Source organism: Oreochromis aureus, linkage group 4 (assembly GCF_013358895.1).
Source record: "Oreochromis aureus strain Israel breed Guangdong linkage group 4, ZZ_aureus, whole genome shotgun sequence".
NCBI classification, from domain to species: domain Eukaryota; kingdom Metazoa; phylum Chordata; class Actinopteri; order Cichliformes; family Cichlidae; genus Oreochromis; species Oreochromis aureus.
In genome coordinates this window covers 2,284,706-2,306,409 of record NC_052945.1, presented here as the reverse complement: position 1 = coordinate 2,306,409, position 21,704 = coordinate 2,284,706, and the positions used below count along the sequence as shown (strand labels likewise).

Below are 21,704 nucleotides of genomic sequence, written 5' to 3'. Positions count from 1 at the left end.
ATCACCCTGTCCCAGGACAGACATGGATGTGATTCCTTCTGAATCAATCATCACCTCTCAGCAGCAGATCATTCCTCTCAGGCCTCAGTCCATATTTCCTGCTCCCAGTTGATTAAAACTTACTTTGGCGACATCTAGTGGTATAAAAGGAGAATAACACCTCAGACTGAAATAGGTCTTTCACTTTAACCTCTCAGTTTGCATTTGATATATTTATTAACTCGTAATAAAAAGCATTTTCTTCCACCACTCACTGGCAGCACACACTGTCAGCATGACAGTAAAAATAGCCACAAACTGACATTTTACAGCCTTAGATGAATTATACTTCAGGGACATTCTTCTTCTATCGACCGAACTTTATTCCAAAATGTGTAATTTTAAGGGATTTCTGTTTTTACTACTTAATTATCGTTGAGATGAAACGGATTTTAGTCGATGGTGATGATGCTTAATATCGTATTAAAATTTCGGCTTTAGAGAAATCTGGTTTGTGTCGCACAGACCGACATTAAAGGTGAATAATGGCGACATCGGTGCTGAAACCATGCTCTGTTGAGTTACATAATTTGCTCTTGTTCCCTTGCGCACATCCACTGACTCAGATTTCTTTGCTATTTAAATTAATTTTAGATTTATTTTCTCGCTTTCTTCTAGGAGGTTCTCGGAGCGACCAGAAGCTGGTAGAAACATCTCCCGGTGACGTCACCACGCAGAGCTCACCGCGGAGCACTCTGATTGGATGAGAGTCCCGGGAAAGCTCGAGAACTCACGAGAAGGCAGCGAGGAACGTATAAAGTCCCGGTGACGGTTGGAGACCTTGACAACAGACCACCGACAGGACCTGGAAGAGACAAACGCGGGAGACGAGAAGAACAAGAGCTTCATTCATCTTCTAAACGATCCTCATCTGTCACCGAGAGTGAGTTTCATTTATAGTTTATTTGAAATAATATTCTATTGAACGGAAATTGTTTTTTGGTTGTTTCTTTTTAAATATTATACTTATAAAATGTTCAGGGACATTTTTAAAGCTTATTTAATCATTAATTTATTAACCATTTTAATCATTAATGAAATCTTGAAAATTCAGTATTAATCGTGCAGAGTCACGATTAAATTTATTTAATCATTAATGGCTGGATGAAAACTCAGTAATTGTTCTTTTTTAAAAAAAAAAAAAAATAAGCTTTGTTTTTAATTTTATATTTAAGTATGTCAATGTTGTTCTTGTGTTGGAAGAATAAATGTAAAATCTGGTGTCATCATAAAGGATAACTACAGAAATATTTGATTTAAAAATATCTAAAGGAAACCTCAATTATAAATCTGCATGATTTTTAAGATGATTTAGACATGAGGTGGATTTATGTCTATGCTTAGCACCAAGATAAAATCATGGCTGTCTTCTAGAAAATTCAGTATTAATCGTGCAGAGTCATGAGACTATATTCAATGATACATATATACTTACATGACACAGTTGGACTAGAGAAGACTGTACTGATTTATTTTTAAATGCAGCAATTTGTTTAATGAAAGATAAATACTTATAGATGATTAAAACACCATTTAGTTATATTTAGAACTTGAAATCTCTTAGGATTATATATTGTCCAAGTTTGTTATTTTAAGGACTCCTAATGTGACTTAATTTAGCACTCCATAAACATAAATTATTCTTGCCTCTGTCAGTATTTGCTAATATTCCTCTCTGATGTTTTCTCCTCCTCTTTTTGAAACGAAGTCAAAGCAATCAAGATGTCTGCAGCTAAAGGTGTAGCGATCGGCATCGACCTGGGCACCACCTACTCCTGTGTGGGGGTTTTCCAACATGGGAAAGTAGAAATCATCGCCAACGACCAGGGCAATAGGACCACCCCCAGCTATGTGGCCTTCACAGACACCGAGAGGCTCATTGGGGACGCAGCCAAGAACCAGGTGGCTCTGAACCCCAGCAACACTGTGTTTGATGCCAAGAGGCTGATTGGAAGAAAGTTTGATGAACCTGTGGTGCAGGCGGACATGAAGCACTGGCCCTTCAAGGTGATTTCAGACGGAGGGAAGCCCAAAATCAGAGTGGAGTACAAAGGGGAGGACAAGGCCTTCTACCCCGAGGAGATCTCCTCCATGGTCCTGGTGAAGATGAAGGAGATCGCAGAGGCCTACCTGGGCCAAAAGGTGTCCAACGCTGTCATCACGGTCCCGGCGTACTTCAACGACTCCCAGCGACAGGCCACTAAAGACGCGGGCGTCATCGCGGGCCTCAACGTCCTGAGGATCATCAACGAGCCCACGGCGGCCGCCATCGCCTACGGTCTGGACAAAGGCAAGTCAGGCGAGAGGAACGTCCTGATCTTTGACCTGGGTGGGGGCACCTTCGACGTGTCCATCCTGACCATTGAAGACGGCATCTTTGAGGTGAAGTCCACGGCCGGAGACACCCACCTGGGCGGAGAGGACTTTGACAACCGCATGGTGAACCACTTTGTGGAGGAGTTCAAGAGGAAGCACAAGAAGGACATCAGCCAGAACAAGAGAGCCTTGAGGAGGCTGCGCACAGCTTGTGAGAGGGCCAAGAGGACCCTGTCCTCCAGCTCCCAGGCCAGCATCGAGATCGACTCTCTGTTTGAGGCGTCGACTTCTACACCTCCATCACCAGGGCTCGCTTTGAGGAGCTGTGCTCCGACCTGTTCAGGGAACCTTGGAGCCGGTGGAGAAATCCCTGAGGGACGCCAAACTGGACAAGGGCAGATCCACGACGTCGTCCTGGTGGGAGGCTCCACCCGAATCCCAAAATCCAGAAGCTGCTGCAGGACTTTTCAACGGCCGGGAGCTGAACAAGAGCATCAACCCGGACGAGGCCGTGGCTTACGGCGCCGCCGCCGTCCAGGCCGCCATCCTCTCGGGCGACACCTCCGCAACGTTCAGGACCTGCTGCTGCTGGACGTGGCGCCTCTGTCCCTGGGTATCGAGGCGGCCGGAGGGGTCATGACGGCCCTGATCAAACGCAACACCACCATCCCCACCAAGCAGACCCAGACCTTCACCACCTACTCCGACAACCAGCCCGGCGTTCTGATCCAGGTCTACGAAGGAGAGAGAGCCATGACCAAGGACAACAACCTGCTGGGCAAGTTTGAGCTGACGGGGATCCCGCCCGCCCCACGAGGCGTCCCGCAGATCGAGGTCACCTTCGACGTCGATGCCAACGGCATTTTGAATGTGTCTGCGGTGGACAAGAGCACCGGCAAAGAGAACAAGATCACCATCACCAACGATAAGGGCCGACTGAGCAAAGAAGAGATCGAGAGGATGGTGCAGGACGCAGAGAAATACAAAGCCGAGGACGACCTTCAGAGGGACAAAATCGCCGCCAAGAACTCCCTGGAGTCCTACGCCTTCAACATGAAGAGCAGCGTGCAGGACGACAACCTGAAGGGCAAAATCAGCGAGGAGGACAAGAAGAAGGTGGTGGAGAAATGTGACGAGACCATCGCCTGGCTGGAGAACAACCAGCTGGCTGATAAAGAGGAGTACCAACACAAGCAGAAAGAGCTGGAGAAAGTGTGCAACCCCATCATCAGCAAGCTGTATCAGGGAGGGATGCCCACTGGTGCTACCTGTGGAGAGCAGGCACGAGCCGGCTCCCAGGGGCCCACTATTGAGGAGGTGGACTAAAGAGGCCCTGAAGATGGACTCTGAGCTCACTGGGACTGTTGCACACTCACATCGGACTCTTTGACTTCAAACTACTGACCTCATGTTTGTTTTTGTTATTTATATTGTGTAAATGTAAAAGTGAAAGAACCGCTAGACTTGTGTTTATGATTTTTTATATTCTTGTGATGCAAGGTTTTGAAATAAAAACAGTCATTAAATACATTTATGTTTATCTTCGTTTAATTTACCATGTTGTCATACATATTTACGCATTTTTAAACATTTCTCCATCTGAATTTTGTCCTCCATTTAGACCAGAGATCATTAATACTGAATTTTTGTGCAAACTGTTTGAGGCCTTTAGGTAAAAAGAGGATTAGGAAACCATCTCTGGTACAAGAATAAATCAAGAACGCGTGGCACAGCATATATGAAAACAGGCACTGCAGAATGCAGAAATACCACTAGATGTCACTCTTTAACACCTTTCAGAGCCTGAATGACACATTTTTATCAGAACTGATCAGCTTTACGGCATACATACACAACAAACAATACTGCCACCATCTCTCATTTTCTTCTTCCAGCAAACACAAACTCACCTCCTAATTTTCTCATTAGTGTACGGTGAAATTGGTTTCTTCTAATTTTGAACAAATTAAAAATGTCTATGCAAGGAATAACTGCCACAAGATGAAGAAAAAAGTGCAGATCAATCAAGACATTTCATGTTACTTACATAATTTAGCTTAATAAAGACGTTGGTAACCCACAATGATAATAAACGTTGTTTACTGAAAGTTGATGAGAAAATACTGAGTACTTGGAGGAAATTTACTACAGAGGACTGCAGCCTTGTGTAATTATTTAATGCCTAATATTATGATTTTTACCTTTTAATGCAGAATAAAATCTAATAAGGCACATCTGTAGTGTTTCTTTTGCTGAACCAAGAGTCCGAAATGCTGGCTGCAAATGGGTGAATCTTTAATGTGACTAAAATGCGATCAAGGTCAAAATATTTTCTACATTTTAAGATCTGAACATGTTCAGCTCAGGTCCTGTCTGTTTATGAGTGCCACCGTCTCCAGACCGTAGATCACTATCCTGTAAACCTTCCCTTTCACTCTTGCTGCTCTCCTTCTGTTACTCATCATCCCTGACACTTGGCTCCACCCGGTCTGAACTCTCTTCTTCACCTCTCTTGTGCACTGCCTGTTGTTATGGGTGGTTGATCCCAGGTATTTAAACCAATATACCTTGGCTACCTTTGCACTTTGCATTGTTTATTTTTTCCACCTGTCCACCTCTCATTGACACACCTGTATGTGTGACACATGATGCAAAACACGTTTTGTTTCCACTGACTTTTAATCCTCTTCCCTCCAGAGCATACCTCCACCTCTTAAAACTCTCCTCTACCTACTCCCTACTCTCACTACAGATCTCAGTGTTATCTGCAAATATCATAGACCAGACCTCATCTATCAGGCTGTCCATCACTATTAGAAAATTAGCACACCACCTTACATATCATACATGTACACCATATATATATATATTATTACCTGTACATTCATTACTATAATGTTTTTACAGTATCTTAGTAGCTTCAGGAGATTTCTACATAAATCTCTGCAGTTCATCTTGTGAATAATCTTTAGTTTTCAAAGCTCTGCCTCTCTGGCTGAATTTATAAGTTCTGGATATTAACCGCAGTCTCGTAAAAATAATCATGAAATCAAGCCTTGGAGCGTTTGTACTAGATTATTAATATCATGTAGGTCGGTTTATTTATACCCTTTTATTTGTGAAGCGGGACCCTTGCCGGAAGTAGAAGACAGCAGCTTCCGGTCACCGCTCTGAGTCCCGCCCCGCCAGCCCGTGCCATCTTGTGTTTAGCAAGAACAAAAACGGGGGAAGAAAACACGCCCGGCCCGGGGACGGGGCGCGGATTTTCAGGCTGCTTTTTAGGCGTGTTTTTCAGAAAGGTTGGTGCAGCTGGACAGTATGCTCGGAGGAGTAGCGGCGGGGAGAAACAGCAGCCACACCCCGCAGGACAGCTCCGGTTAACGTTAGCTCTCAGGTTATCCGAGTTAAGCTAAGCTAACCAGTTAGCAGCGGCTAAGAGCGCAGGACGGAGGCGAGCTTCGAGTCTGAGCCGGTGTGTGACATCTGGAAACCCCGCATTAACTTCACGAATATCAGCAGGGACCTGAATGGAAATGCCCCGAACGTGGTGGTGACTGTGTGCAGAGAGGGATTCCGGGCTATGTGGATTGAGGTCCACTGTTAGCTCGGCTGCTAACAGTTGTTTTTCGGTTCAGAGCGGAACCACAATAAGCCGCGGTGAGTACCGTTAGTTAGCGGCTCCACACGGGCTCACAGGGGCTCAGTGGACGGCCCCTACTGTGCCAGTGGTTTTTTCAAGATTTTCGTAAAGAAAAATAGTAAAAATGTCACCGTAGCTAAAGTATTTGTGAACATTCTTTTTTAGCCGTTAAGAGAGAGATGTTAAGGTTGGGAGTTTGGCGCAGTAAACCTGCAGGTATTTTTTAAGTTGTTGGTTTTAAGTTATTGTCCCATATTTTTCTGTTGCTTTGCCTTTGGTTTATTTATTGTGTTAAGATAATTACGAGCAAACCTAACAAATCCAACCTAGGACACGCAGTTTTTATCTACTCTCATCTAAATCTGACCCAGCAGTCTCCAAGCAGTCGTTCGTGTAATTGAAAGTATATCAGTGTTTTTTAGAGAAACGATCTGAGTTTAAATGCCGAACCAAACAGCCAATAACCTGCTTACTAAAGCTGCTGATAAGCTATCTGTGAGGGTGGAGTGCAGGCCGTTTTGGAGCTTCTGTATCCAAATCAAAGTACCTTAATGGATGTGAGGTTTCCGTTTTGGACCAGCTCTCCATGCAGTGCTTATGTAAGCCTTAAAATCAAAGCCACACATCTTCAGTGTCCTTATTTCCTCCTAAATAACATTGGAGAGATTGGGTTTGTTATAAAGACCCCAACTCTCCTCCTCCTGCCTCGGGAGATTTGGCATCAAGTCACGGAAAAGCATTCAGCTTTCACTTTGTGTAACTGTTACATGTTCGTGTGGTTGTGCAGTTTCAGGACATTTTAGTGTTTAGGCTCCTGCAGGAGCAAAGTTTGGGCCACACGCTCATATTCTCTCAGATCACACCTCTTATGTTTACACCTCTTATGTTTGACTAAAAATGAGCCATCGGCCTCCACATGACTGCGCAAAGCTCGCAACATCTTGGCTTTAATTATGCAAAACTGTTTGCAGCTCCGAGCTAAAATTCAGCCATGTGATCGAGGTCATTCAGCACCACTGACACACCACATTTAACGTCACGCTTTGTTTAAAAAGCGCAGTCTGTGGCTCTGCTTCCCTTTTTCCTTTCTCTTGTTTTTATTACCAAACAAAAACAAAAATGTAACTTGACTGAACTTGTGTGAGTTTGTTTTTCCATGTAGGAAGTTGAGGAAACTTGCTTTCCTAGTCTTGCATGTTCAAGCTTGCGGGAGCGGTCCTGTTCCGCAGAACAGGGACAAAAATAGAAACCACGAGATGTCTTCTCGCCTCAGAAAAGGCGGCTGCAGTTAACCGTGAACCTGAGAAATCAAACTATAATGGCGGCCGACCTTTGTGACTCGACACGCAGCATCGTGCGTCCCAAAGCTTGAGTTTGATGTTTCATAAAATTTTACTTAGCCGTGAACACAACAAAGGCCTTATGCAACAGAGTCAACATGACCCCATTTGAATGCTGCTGTTATTTCTACTGTGATCATCTTTGTCGGGCGTCTGCACAGCCTCAGAAATACGTTAAAAAAGATAATAAAGGGCCCAAAAGTGTTTTTAAGTAATACGAAAAGTTTTAAAAAAGAAATTAGATCGAGGTATTGACAGGAGCTGGGCAGGGATGGTGAGACACGAAATGCATCTCTGCATTTTTATTCCAAATAATAACAAGAATTTATGTGTCAGAACTTTTCAGAATGATTGGTTTGATGTCTTTGAGTTGGACTTTTTTTTTTTTGTTTTTTTTTTTTTTTGTTATTTAGGTCTTTGTCAGACTAACAGGAAGTAGGGATGCAACGATACCAATTTTTTCAAACCGATCCGATACCGATACTTGGATCTGAGTACTTGCCGATACCGAGTACAAAAACCGATACTTCTGCCACACACAAGTTAAACTTAACCGGTAGTAAAGAAACGACCCCACACAACTCTTTAACACAAACGAAACGTTTACTGAACGTAAGGGCAGAGACAAATACTGTACAACACATCCCTTTTTTATGATATTGATATTCCAATTCCTTAACCAAATGAAATACACTGTATAAATGAAATAATTCCCTTTCAAATTATATTAAACAACCCAACTTATGTTATCACCTTTTGGTAAGTGACTCACTAATATACACTCCAAAACACGTTATATAACTCCACTAAACATACAATATTCACACATGGGCCCCACACACACTCACATTCACACTTGTTGCAGGCCTGTTTGCTGCTCACGCCGGACGATGGAGAAAAATCCTCTTCTCCCCAGTAAGAGCACAAAAGTCTGACTTACAGTTCCGTTGCTCGGTAGGTCGCCGTTCACCAGTCCCACACTAAATCCACTCCCTGCGGACCAGATGCTGTCTCTGCTACAGCGCGTTAGCCCGTCACTGTCCAGCTCTCCGACAGTCCATAGCAGCTGCCTCCGTGGCGCAGCCAAGCAGTCCGGGCTAGCCTTTAGCCTTGGCGGTCATGGCTGGAAACACAGTTTTCCACGGACGGTGGTGCGACCGTTGAAACAAAAAGTCACTTCACCCACACTCTGTTGCGAAGCTCTCACACGGTTAGCTTTCTAGTCACACACTCTTTTGTGCTAGTTAACCTCAGTAAAACTAGCCGAGTCTCTCGCTTTGGTTCAGCTAACCTCGTGCATCTCTCCATGCCGTTCTCTTCTGTGAACTGTGAACACCTTATGTGGCGTTCAAGTCCATGGGAATTATGATTATCTACTCCCAAATTCCCATCCGGGCTACATAAGTATCGGTTCATGGTATCGGTTAACTTTTACGAGTACGAGTACGCACACATTTTACAGTATCGGCCCCGATACCCGATACCAGTATCGGGATCGGTGCATCCCTAACAGGAAGTGAAGCTGTTAGAATCTACTATACTTTAATCACTAAAAGTGGAATTGTTTCTCACAGAACATGTTACCCCGCGAATACACACAGTATGTGTCTGCAGTGTCGGTTTTTCACCTTTTTATCCCTTCAGCTGCAGATCTTCAGACCACACCAGAAACATTTAGACCGTACGAGGTCTTTTATTTTGGAAATTGGCCTGGTTCTCTTCCTGTGCGGTCTGAGTCTGGCTTCTTCAGCCGCCATCAGAAACAAGTCTGATGCTAATTTGAACAACACTGTGGAGAGCTGCTTCTCAAATGTCCCTGTCACGTACACGGTCGTTGTATTTAACACCTTTTATTTAGCTTATTGCTTCACAGGTGACTGACAAGCCAGTGAGAAGGCTCAAAATGTCATTCAGCTGAACAGTTGATGATGAAACATCCAATTACATTTTAAAGTGGTCTGTGAGCACAGTAAGAATACATCAAAACAATTTGAATTAAACGTGATAATAAAAATACAGTAATGCTCAGGGTTGTTAGGATTAGGGCTGGGGCATGTCATACCGTTCACGGTAATACCGGTATAATGCTGGGGAACAATAAGAAAATGAAATAAAACGCGCATGCGCAGTGCCTTTGTTTTCATACGCACATGGCGAAAAAAGCATGGCGCTGACGGAGAATGAGAAGGGCGAAAGGGGATCGTTAAATGAAACAGATGAACCAGAATTGGTTTGTAAAAGTTCAACTTCAGTGGTGTGGAACTGGTTTAGCTTTCGTCCGTCAGATACACAACAAAGCACTATTTTTGGTAGAGCATGCTAGCGGGCCGTCGTTATTACCGTGTTGTTTGGAAAATACGGCACACTTAAAATCAATCCTTTGATTTTTCTTAAAATCGTCAGTGTCCCTTATAATCCCGCGTGCCTTATGTATGAATTCTGGTTGTGTTTACTGACCTCGAAACGATTCTATGTGGTACACGGCGCTCGAAAATCTCAGATGTTTTAGTACAACTTTGCTAAGCTACGAACCCGCACCACTTGATGGATTGTCGGAGCATTACGGCTATCGTAGGCAGGAGCCTCGCGGAGTGATACGTACTGTGCTTCAACATAATATTACCGTATTGTGTGTGTATAACCTCTTTTTAAGTTTTGTGGATATTATACATGGTTATGCTGAGGATATGTCGGCCAGTTTCCACTGGAAATGCCTTTTGGTTAAACTATCAGCAAGGAATTTGCACTGTTACATTTTTATATAGCTTTAATGCACATAAAAAACAGCTGCTTGTTTAAGTGAAAATACATTGATGGGTTTTTTTGGACTAATAAAGTTGTGGAGTTGTAAACTATTTTGTCTAGTGTCAATTATATCGTCAGTTATATCGTTATCGCAAATTTTCAAATGTATATCGTGATAAATATTTTTGGTCATATCGCCCTGCTCTAGTTAGGATACTAGAAAATCAAACTCCATATTATCCTATTTCACTACCACAAGGGGGGAAAATGGACAAAATTAAGAAGCATAATTGTTTTTAAATACAGATTTATGGACCTAACAGATGAGATGCCTCAACACTGCTGCGATTCAACAAGCTTTAAATAATGGCAATATTTACTCACAAAGGATGTACAGAAATAAAAAGAGACATTAGCTCAGCTAAAATAAACAAAAAGAGAAAATGACACAGTGGGTCGAAGGATTTAGGAGCGTCTCCCCTAAACTAGTCCTGGAAATCTAAACTGGAAACAGCAGTGCTGCTAACTGGCAGCTCAGCCTGAACTTGTCTTATGTAAAAACAAGCTCTAAAGTCGGTGCTGATGGACACCAAGCCATGATGGACCCAGACGCTAGCTGGTGACCGCCGTGCTCCGCCTTCAGCAGCCAACCAGCACTGAAAGCTAATAAATCAGAGGAGAGAGAGAGCGAGCAGGTTAATGAGAGTGACAATAATAAAAACAAAACAGACGACTGGAGCGACATCGTAGCAGCAGATCTGTGGAGGCGTATTCAGTTAATCTGAAGTTTTTAGAATCACTTTTCTCACATTTAGTGTCACTTTTTTTTTCTTTTTTGGCGCCCTGCTCGGTAATCATGAAAAACAAAAGGAAGAAAAGCAAAACAAAAATGAACATATTTGCATTTTCATAATTTTGCAATCGCAAGGTGCCCTAAATATCTCTCCTGATGACATCCGAGGTAATATGAGATAAAATCCATCAGAAAGACAAACCTCAAAAATAAGAAGAAATGAAGAATACCAGAATCTATAAACTCTAACCTGTGAATAAAATGATGCACACGCAGTAATGAACACCCTCTAAACCATGGTATTACCGTTAATGTTTCTTAGTTTTCCAACCAGTAGATTCACAAAAATCACAGCCAAATATCGGCGGCTTCATCAGAGTGTACTGGATTTTTAAATTCTTTAATACCAGTATGTGGTTTATTGGGCGGGCTCGCCTGAAACATTTTAGACACAACACTATATTGTCATAGATACTGTTACTGATATCAATGTTGTCTAATTTGAAATGCTAATGCTACAAAAGTGCTTCTATCGTTGCTCCGACACATTTACAGTTGTTCAGTAAACAGAGACTGAAATGACATATTTAAGTTTTATTTTAAACGTGTGATTGTTTTCTTATGTAACGCTAAGTAAAGCAGAGAATAGAGCAGTAATGATTACTGTTGGATTTTATGTGGAGATGGATTTAAAACCATTGTGCAGTTGTTGTAGTGTTGAAGGGGACTCAGTCTTCAGTTTAGGTCTTTGAAATTCTAATTTAATGCTTTTAAAAGGCGTTGAGATATGCTGTAAGCTGCAGAGTGAAGGGTGACTGACACGATAAAGTTCAGTTCAGTTCAGTTCAGTTCATTTTTATTTCAAACATATACATTCACCAACATTTCATAAAATCATTCCATGCAGTTGTTTGAAAAGGAGTAGGCTGAAGTATATACTTATTTAGCCCTACCCCCTCAGGTTTACATCCTCATCATCTAAATTTGAACAACAAAACGTTTACAATGCCTTCAATTTAGAACATAATAACATCACAAAAAAAAAAAACAAAAAAAAAATTGTCATGTTCAACAAGAAAATCAAGAAAATAAACATCAGTTTGACTGCTGTCTTGGGTTAATTGCATTTTCTTCATTCTTATACTTATTTAAAATTTCTTTTTGAGTTTTATTTTAAACTGGTTTATATCACTACTGACCTTTATTTCTTCTTTTAACTCATTCCAAAATTTAACTCCCGCTATTGAAATAGACATCCTTTTCAATGTTGTTCTTACTTTTTGTAATTTTAAATTCCACTTCCCTCTAAAATTATACCTCCCTTCTCTTTCTAAGAACCATTTACTTATTTCGATTGGGAGCATCCCTTTCCTTGCCTTATATATTATTTGCACTGTTTTAAACTTCACCAGATCCTGGAATTTTATAGCTTTATGTCTTAATAAAGAGCGGGTTTGTGTGAGCCCTATACCCCTCCTGATTTATTAGTCTAATAGCCCTTTTCTGCATTATAATTATAGTCTGAATATTACTTTTATATGTATTTCCCAAACCTCTACACAATAACTCATGTATGGTAATAGTAAAGCACAATATAACATATACAATGTTTTCCTATCCAAAAATTGTTTTACTTTCCCCAAGACAGCAATGCCCCGTGCTAACTTTCCCCTCACATAAGTGATGTGTGATTTCCAACAGGCCTTATGATCAATGATCACACCAAGAAATTTTATGGTATTAACCCTTTCTAGATATACATTATCAACACAAATTTCAATATTAATTTTTTCTTATAGTTTCCGAATAACATAAATTTTGTTTTATTTAAATTTAAGGACAATTTGTTTCTATCAAACCACTTCTTTAATGTCTTTAACTCCTGTGTGATCACCTCCAAAACCTGTTGAAATTCCACACCTGAACAAAGTATATTGGTATCATCTGCAAAAATTACAAACTTTAGTATCTTCGATACTTTACAAATATCATTTATATACATAATAAACATTTTTGGTCCCAATACTGATCCTTGAGGTACTCCACATTCAATATCCATCAGTTTAGATTTAAACTCATTTATTTGTACATATTGCTGTCGATTCATCACATAGCTTTTTATCCAATCTAATACCACACCCCTAAACCCATATTTTTCCAGTTTGATTATTAGAATTTTGTGGTCAACAGTATCAAATGCTTTTTTTAGATCTAGAAAGACTCCAAGTGCATACTTCTTCTTATCCATACATTCAGTTATTTCTTCCATTAAATCCATCAATGCCAAAACTGTTGATCTGTTATTTCTAAACCCATACTGGCAATTTGCCAACAATTCATGTTTATCCACAAAGTTATCAAATCTCTTTAGAAATAGTTTTTCCAGTATCTCTAGCTCGATACCACGGTGGAATTTTAGGCAAATTAAGGTGCTGCTTTCCCCTCTCTGCTGTCATATTTTCAGACGGGTGGTGTTTCTTCTGACTGTAGCTGCAGGCTATCGAGCGCCACGCCATACATAATTGTAAATCGCTTTACTGTGTTTAGAAGCGCTTTCAGGTCAGGGGGGCAGGTTGGCGGGAATCTGTCTCCACCTCGGGCACAGAGCGGGCGTAGTGTTAAATGGGGATCCCGAGGCCGGCGTTCAGAGGCCTGGTTACGCTGGCGACTCTTCTTGGGGCTGCAGCTGACGCTCAGAGGATGAGCGCCACATTAACCCCACTACAGAAGGACGTTTGGTTTGTCAATAAACACGGCTCAGTGTGCAGCCTGAGATTACATCCACCGCTCTGATGATTCGGCCTCTCTCTTTGGATTTTTTGGGATTTATTTAAATTGGTGTTGGATTTGAGTCGGAGCGTAACAGCAAAGTCGTACGCTCTGATCTCCACATACAGCAGCCAAAACACGTGCCAGGCATTTCATTAAATGTATGTCATGATTCTGTTCCTCCCTCAGACCCATTTTCATGGCGGAGTGCAGATTTGAATCACTGATGAGGTGTTCCCTTCATTTGTCAGTTCTTGCAGCTATAAATAGTTTAAGGTTGTTGTTTTTTTTTTTTTTTCTTTGAGCAGAGTTGGAAAATTTGATGGAGAAATTTGTGCCAAGAAGCTAAAACATCTGCATTTCATTATGTCTGCATTGAAACATGGTAAAGGCTTCGCTTATGACCTGTTTATGAATTATTTAAATGGGAAGGAAGAAATCGGTCCAAACTGAGCTTAGGGACTAAGGTTATAACTTCATACAAATATTAATGTGTATTTTTAACGATTAATCACATCTTTTAATTATCAGGTTGTTTTCTGGTTGTTGACTAAATGTGAGGCCCATCAGAGTCACATATTCAGAGCTGTGGTTGGACAGTAGTGCGTTAGATAAACATCACAATCCTCTCTGCTGAAGCTGCAGCACCATGACTGTGACCTACTTCGTCTTCGTTGGCGACAAGCACGCGTGCAGAGTTTCTCCGTTACAGTTAATAATGCACACTGATGCAGTGACTTAAAGTTGAGGCAGGGCTCGGACATGCCGGCAGGCTAAGGGAAGTGGCAGTTATGTGTAAAGTAAAAGAAACTTTACAAACGTGCTCCAAGCGTGAGCCCCGCCTCTCGGGCAGAGGAGCCCGTCCTCTCCAAACCAGCAACAAAAAGGGAACGACCACGGTGGCCGAGGCAACGCCGGCAGCGTAAATGGATCTTAGAAGGAGCCTCAAACGCCTCAGAGAAATGAAACGAAGAAGAACAGACGTAAACAAACGTGTCATGTGACGCAGGAGCGCACATCGTATATTGTGGAGACTGAAAAGTGAGGATGGGAAGATCGTGTCTGGAGTAAAAATCAAAGGATTCGGTGTGCCGTCTCATTTCTCTGGACTTATCAGGCACTGCGTATAGTTATTACAGTACTAGAGTACTAGGTACTCAGAACTATGCGTAATACTGTGTACTACTTCTAATACCACAGGGTTAAAAATGTACAAAAAAAAAAAACTTCAGTGACTGGACTGTTTAATAGTTGTCTGACAGTACGACAGTGCATGGTAACATAATGGTAGCGCACGTATGACAGAGTTACTGTCCTTGTGATTTGGTGCTGTGTAAATAAAGCTGAATAGAATTAATGTGTTGAAGTATTTTCAGGCCGTGCTGCTGACCCGAGCTCTGTACTTTCATGGCTGAAAGCTTCAGTTTTTATCCTGTTAAATTAACGCTGTGTTAACGTTACACGCGGGAAGGACCGCCGACTTACGGCTGCTCTCTTGTTTCCCATGGAGGAGGTGGGAGGGGTCACCACAGTAGATGGAGCTGCAGGTATCGGGCGCGTCGCTGTCTGTATTATCAGGTTATTGTTGATGATTTTGAAAAAAGAAATCTTAAAATTCCTCAAAGCGTTGTTCATTGTTGTGTATGTGAATTTTTTCACCTGCTGAGGGAGGAGCTTGTGCATACCTGTCTGCAGGAGCTCTAAAGATGTGTATCAGCAGGAGACAGTGAACACGGCACTGTTCATATCGAGAGTGCAGCAAATGAGCACCTGATCCCTTTTGGACAGCCTAACATTTGAAGCGTCTGCACCGAAGCGCCTGGCTGGTTATCGTCGCCGTCGTTAGTTTTCACTCAGTTTTCGTACGAGTGCATCTCCTCTGATGTTTTTCGGCAGCGCTGTTGTCGTAGAGACGAGAAGACAGAGGCTGAACGTGACTGCTCGGACTCGGTGAGTGGATTTGAAGGACGAGCGCACGTTCTTACTTAGGAAGCTGTCGGCCTTTCACGTCACGCTGCTGCCGTCACTAAAGCAATCTGAGCCGAACAGTTTGTCATTGAAGCCCATTCATGGTGAAGAGCACTTTGTGAAAAAGCAGCTGCCATTTTGTCTCCCCCACATGAGTCCATGTCACTCTCTCACCTGCATTATTTGTATTTGGCACTCCCACGGTGAAACAGCCCGGTTTTCCCTGGAACGCTCCGCAAGCCTCGACTTGTCAGCTGGTTCCCAGATAGACGGCTGAAGTGCAGATCCCACGTTAACTGTGAACGGTAACGTGAACGGCAGCCAGTCGTGACATTCCTGGTGCGATACGCAGTGTTATCGATGTGCAGCACAGACTGGGAACATCAGGGAAGCTGATGGAGTCTCTGTGAGGGAATACTGGAAGTGGGTCACTTTACAAGAGTGCAGGAATGCATTTTCCAGGATGTTTAGCACATTAATTCGATGGTTTTCAGCCCAGCCGAAGTGGGAAAGGGCAAATCATATGCTTCAGAAGCAACACAGGCACCCGGGCTCTTAGTCAAAGGGGCGGCCAAGATATAGGAAAACTTTGATCCACTTTGAAGTTTTCCAGTACATTGATACTTTGAAAACCTGTAAATGTCTGTGAACAGAGGTCAGAATGATTTAAACTCATAAAGCATCACATCCACAGATCATGTTTAAAGATTTATTTCCCTCCAGTGGAAAATCTGAGAAAATTTGATTATGACTAAAACCCCAGTTAACAAAAAAAGAGCTTTGACCTCTGACCTCCATGTTTTCACTTTGATTTCAGTCTGCAGCACTGACCTGAGCTCCTCTCTCCATCCTCCAGGCCCTGGCCATGCCCTCGAATGCGCGGGCGGGCAATCTGAAGGACCCCGAGGTGGCTGATCTGTTCTGCAAAGATGACCCGGAGAAGCTGTTCACCGACCTCCGGGAAATCGGCCACGGGAGCTTTGGAGCGGTGTACTTTGTGAGTAGAAGTCTGTCCGCTTTTGACCGTGTCTGTAACAGACTCACTCTCTGTCTTCAATGTTGTTCAGCGTGAGCAGCTTCTTTCTCTCCAGTTGTGAGTTTAAAACAAAGACATCAGGTGAAGCCAGTTAATTTGGCTGTTAAATGATAATGATGTTAAATGATCCCTCAGAGAAAGTTAAAGGCACATGTGCCCGATCCTGTCTGCTCCTGGATTTACTTCAGTCCACAGCTTGTTAGAGCTCTGTACCTTCATAACTACAGTACCCACCAAAATAAAGGTGTGGGCCTCCAGAGCAGGGCTCTCAAACTTAAATGAGCTGTGGGCCACTGTTGTTTCATTGGAGGACACTTTAGTTTTCAAGTAATACAAACAAACAAAAAACCCACAAATTTTTCCTAAAATCGAGTGTTTTGTTTGTATAACAAGACCAAACTGCAAATGTGATCCCAATGTTTTTCTCCAGACTCTTAACTAACTGAAGCCTTTCATTGAACGACCAAATAAACACACTGATCCTCTCTGTCTGTCAAACACATGGCAGCACGTCTGCTATCATTGTGTTCGTATTTAACAAAATAAAAGCACAGACATACGTATACACATTAGTTTTTGAATCTGGCTGTGTAGGTTCAGTGACAATCTCTCAGCATGTTTGTGCTCTCTGCTCATATCGCCTTCATATTACATAATTTTTGGCTTTTTTAATAACAAATCCTCTGATGTTTTCTTACATGTAGACCAAAGACGTGTACGAGTTAAGTGGCTCTTTTGAACGTCATATTGTAGCAATGATCAGAGCCTCTGAAACGTGAACGAGCATCATTCCCGTGCACTCCTGTAGCGCTCCACGTTGGCTTTCCACCATGTCCTCCTGTCCTTAAGAAACGCCTAAACCTCTTAACTGCTCCTCTCTGCTTCAAACACTTCACCTTCAGAGCTCTTTTAAAGGCTGAGCTGCTTTATGAAAAAGTTTTATCTCTGCCAGGATTTACTTCTGACTTTAAGGGGAAATTCTTAGAAAATGTTCTTGAAGCTATTCTTAGTACAAGGAAGCTCTGCGGCTAGACGGAGAATCATCACGTTTTTCCAGCAGTCGGTGACTGATGGGTGTAAACCTGTTTAGAAGTATGGGACCAGAGCAGACGTGAAGCTTGCATCTGCACGTGTTGGTTTAGGTGCAGACATACAGCAGCACGGTGCTCTGCACGCTGGGATTATCTTAAACCAAATCAAATAGTTTGGATTGTTGTCCGAGTGTCTCTCTTGGATGTACTCGCTGAGGCCCGAGCTGTCCACTGTGTGAATCTGTGTGGGTTTCTCTTTAAAATCACTCTTATCTGTCATTAATAAAGAGAGTGTGAATCTGAAAATGTCCCCCAGCTTATTAGAAAACAGTGGGAACATGACGAGTGTGTGCGCCGCGGCTCTGCATCTCATTTCACCTGTAAAATATTCTTGAGGCTGAGTGGTAGACTCACACCTCCACACTGCATGTCTGAGTTTCAGAGGAGCCTTGAAAGGCCATTAGAGAAGAGCTGCAGGAATAGACGCTGCGCAGCAATTTGCATCAGATAAAAAAGAACGTTTCACACGCTGCGCCCCTCAGCGTCTCTAAAACTGTCGCTCACAACAGTTCCAAGTGTCTGCGTTTCCTGTCGTGTCTCCTGTTCCAGCGGTGGATGTTGGTGTTGAAGTAACGAGGGCGGCGTGTACAGTAATCCCTGAGAGACGACGCTCAGGCTGTTTTTAAAATTCTTTTGGGCCTGTGTGAGGTCAGAGTGAAAACCCTATATGTGACCATCCCGGGCACAGAAGCCCCGCCCACTTACTGTTCAGACCTTCAGCTTATGAAGAGCTGACGATCAAAAGAAAGCTGCCTTAAACTGAGGGAGACGGGAACTAAAAGTTTCTAATTAGTAGTCACAATTTTTAAGCAGTGAAATAAATAATAACAATAAAGGTTTTGTGAAAACTTGATATTGATGAAAAACACTATCAGCAGTATATATATGAACAATAATTGATTACAAGCTGAACTTTGTAAGAAACTGTTGCTCGACTACGCAGCATTATCGCCACAGCTAACGGTAAAAAAGTTTATTTTTGTTTGTTCATGAAAAACCTGCTGAGACGTTTGCTGGCCGTGGAATGGCACGCTGTTTATTTGCAGGTTATGCATCAGAAACCATTCGATAAACAACATTTTTCAGCCGTAGTTTAGAGAAATGTTAGCAGACGGTGACGATACCCAACAGTTATTATTGGTTTGATCGTTGCTTGGCCACAGCGGGGTGTTTGTCCGGCTTTTAGTGTGCTGCGTCACACGTCACCCCCAAGCTCCTGTTTAAACCTCCTGTTTAAACAGAGGAGGTCATTCAGGAGGGTGTTTTAAAGTTGGTGGGGCCGCAACAGCTTGTGTCACAGGATGAACTGATGGGCTGCTCCAAGGCTGAGCATAAGATAAAGGAGGATTATTGTGAACAGTAAATCATGCAAAGCTGCTGTATTGGGAGTCCAAGGATGGAATTGTTTGTGTATTTTAATGCTCATTTGAGGGCTGCTTGACAGCAGAGGTGATGCTGTTGCATCACAGGGTCTTATCAGTACTGTGAGAATGCAGAATGACTTCATCTGGCGCCTGTAAGCAGCATCCTCGCTCAGGACTCAGGATCCAACACTTTGAACAGCTCTGAGAACATCGAGTATGTGATTCAAAAATAAATCATGTAGTTTGGATGACTAATGGATCATTGTGTCCAGCTCTGTTCTCGCCTCACCGAGCGGGGCTCGTCAATCGTTTGGCTCCACCGAGTGGTCCTAAAATTAACCTGCACGCCGAGTCCGAGGGGAAAAAGAGGAAAAGAAAACTGATGTAAAGAAACGTTTTTCCAACAGACTAATTGTGCCGAGCAAATGGAGCAAAGTCCTACGTGTGAGATTACGGTGACTGATGCTGGAGCAGACTCAGTTACAGAAGTAAAACCTCAATATTTTTTTTTCCTCGTGTCTTTAAAATGTTATTCTAAAATTGAAATCCTGTAACAAAGCGAGTCGTGTCATTTACACACGCGTGACACGGTTACTGTCGGCTTTCACAGTAAGCTGATTTTTCCTGAACACAAAGCAGACGAGAAGTGAAGGAGCGTTTGGAATCAGGACGGGGGATTAGACAAACCCGGTTTCTCCAGAGAGCGCATTTCCTGTGCACCAGATCACATTTCCACACCGGTTTTAAATGCAAACGAAGACGAGCACAAAGAAAACACTTTCCTTTTCTGTTCTGATGAATTCTGTCAGAGGTGAAATCAAAACATGACACAGTTATCTAGAAGCTTAAATAAACAGGAAGAGGAAGAAAGGTTACTCTATTGTGTCCTAAACCAAACATTACTTTAAAAATAACCATGAAGTGGGCACAGTTTACTTACTGCAGTCTCCACCTCCTTCCAGAGAGTCTGGAAGGAGGTGAATTAACAGAGTCTAAAGACTGGAGTAAGAAGCTATTCCTTTCACAGCAAGGTCAGGAGGTCGGATCTAAACCTTTTATTATCCCACCGTCTGAGAGAAATCTTTCCCTGTTCACTGGTTCAGTTTGATTTTAATTCATTCGTGATTAAGTATTAATTATTTATATATATATTCTCTTTTTAAATGTTGCTCATTAGAAACATTTTTAAATAAATCTATGAAATTATTTAGCTGACGGTTCGTCAGAGGCAGGTGCCAAACCGGTCGCTCACACACCCTGACACAGTCCCCGATCTAGAACCGGTTCCACTCATTTCCATCAAAGTAAAGCGCGGCGCCATGCCAACTACCTGTCACCACGGCAGCGTAACATTCCTGGGCCCAAAGCCATTACTTTTCTCCCACAGAGATTACTCCACCCTCTGGTGTAGTTCGACAGTAAGAACTGGCTGCTCACCAGCACCGTCTCGGTGGTTGCATGCCTGTGAGGGTAGGCTCTCAGGTCGCAGGTTCGATTCCTGAAACAGGAGAACTGAAGTGTACTGAGTGCTGATAAATTGTGTTTGTGTCGTCCAACAGGCCCGTGATGTGCGCAACAATGAAGTGGTGGCCATCAAGAAGATGTCGTACAGCGGCAAGCAGACCAACGAGGTAATGAGCGCAACGATCATAGATTTGAAGATCTGCCTGCCCTCGTCTGCTCGTGCTCTGATAGGAAACAGTCGCACTGATGTTAAGCAGCTAATTTTGTGATTTTGTGTGCCAGAAAAATTATTTTACAGATTTAAGTTGTTTCAATCTCCTTTACTTGACAAAATCTTTTAAAATGTGCTGTGAGACACTTCAGAAAGAAGAGCTGAGTGTTTTTCTGTTGCTGTGCAGAAATGGCAGGACATCATCAAAGAGGTGAAGTTCCTGCAGAAGCTTCGCCACCCCAACACCATCGAGTACCTGGGCTGCTACCTGAAGGAGCACACGGCATGGGTACGTCCTGTAACGTGTGTTTAATGGGGAAGTGTTTTAACCTAGGGGGAGCACAGTGGTTAGCACTGTTGCCTCACAGCAAGAAGGTCCTGAGTTCAACTCCTCCATCAGGCCGGGGTCTTTGTAGAGTTTGCATGCTCTACCAATGATTGCGTGGGTTCTCGCCGGGTTCAGCGGCTTCTTCCCACAGTCCAAAGTAGGGCTGCACGATTAATCGTTAGAAAATCGCGATCTCAATTCATACTTATGTGCGATCTCATTTCCAAATGACAACGATTAAAAAAAAAAAAAAAAAAAAAAAAGGACGACGACTGTACCACATTTTGATCCGGGACGTAATCTGCATGAAAACAAGCGCTCACTCTTCCTGCTTAACAAATGACAAGGGTGGAGCCTTATACCACGTGATACAGAAGCTGGCTGCTAAAATTGGCAGGAAAAAACAACGGAGAACACGTCAGGGATGACGAGAAAGTGACAGGAGAAAATCCGTCCCGGTCAACCACCCAAACATCACGGGAACCTTATACAGCGCTTCCCTATACACGTCGAACTCCCGCAGGCACAAAGAAATTACGGAGGCTATCACTTATCACCTGACCAAAGATATGGCTCCCATCAACACTGTGCAAAACGAGG

The 21,704-nt window shown here is 42.8% G+C and overlaps 1 protein-coding gene and 1 pseudogene across 5 annotated transcripts in view; both read left to right on the top strand.

Moving 5' to 3' along the window:
• Window positions 1–765: 765 nt before the first annotated feature.
• LOC116330646 lies at window positions 766–3,885 on the top strand (annotated as a pseudogene).
• Window positions 3,886–5,515: 1,630 nt separating this feature from the next.
• taok2a (TAO kinase 2a) overlaps window positions 5,516–21,704 on the top strand; it is a 97,384-nt gene continuing 81,195 nt past the window's right edge. For 4 of the 5 annotated variants that reach the window (XM_039610859.1, XM_039610858.1, XM_039610857.1 and 1 more), the window contains exons 1-4: window positions 5,516–6,012; window positions 16,467–16,607; window positions 20,661–20,732; window positions 20,964–21,065. In XM_039610859.1, coding sequence (XP_039466793.1) covers window positions 16,476–16,607; window positions 20,661–20,732; window positions 20,964–21,065 — 306 coding nt within the window. In that variant the 5' untranslated portion in view covers window positions 5,516–6,012; window positions 16,467–16,475. Of the gene's footprint in view, window positions 6,013–16,427; window positions 16,608–20,660; window positions 20,733–20,963; window positions 21,066–21,704 lie in introns of all 5 variants that reach the window. The other variant, XM_039610856.1, reaches the window with a different exon arrangement.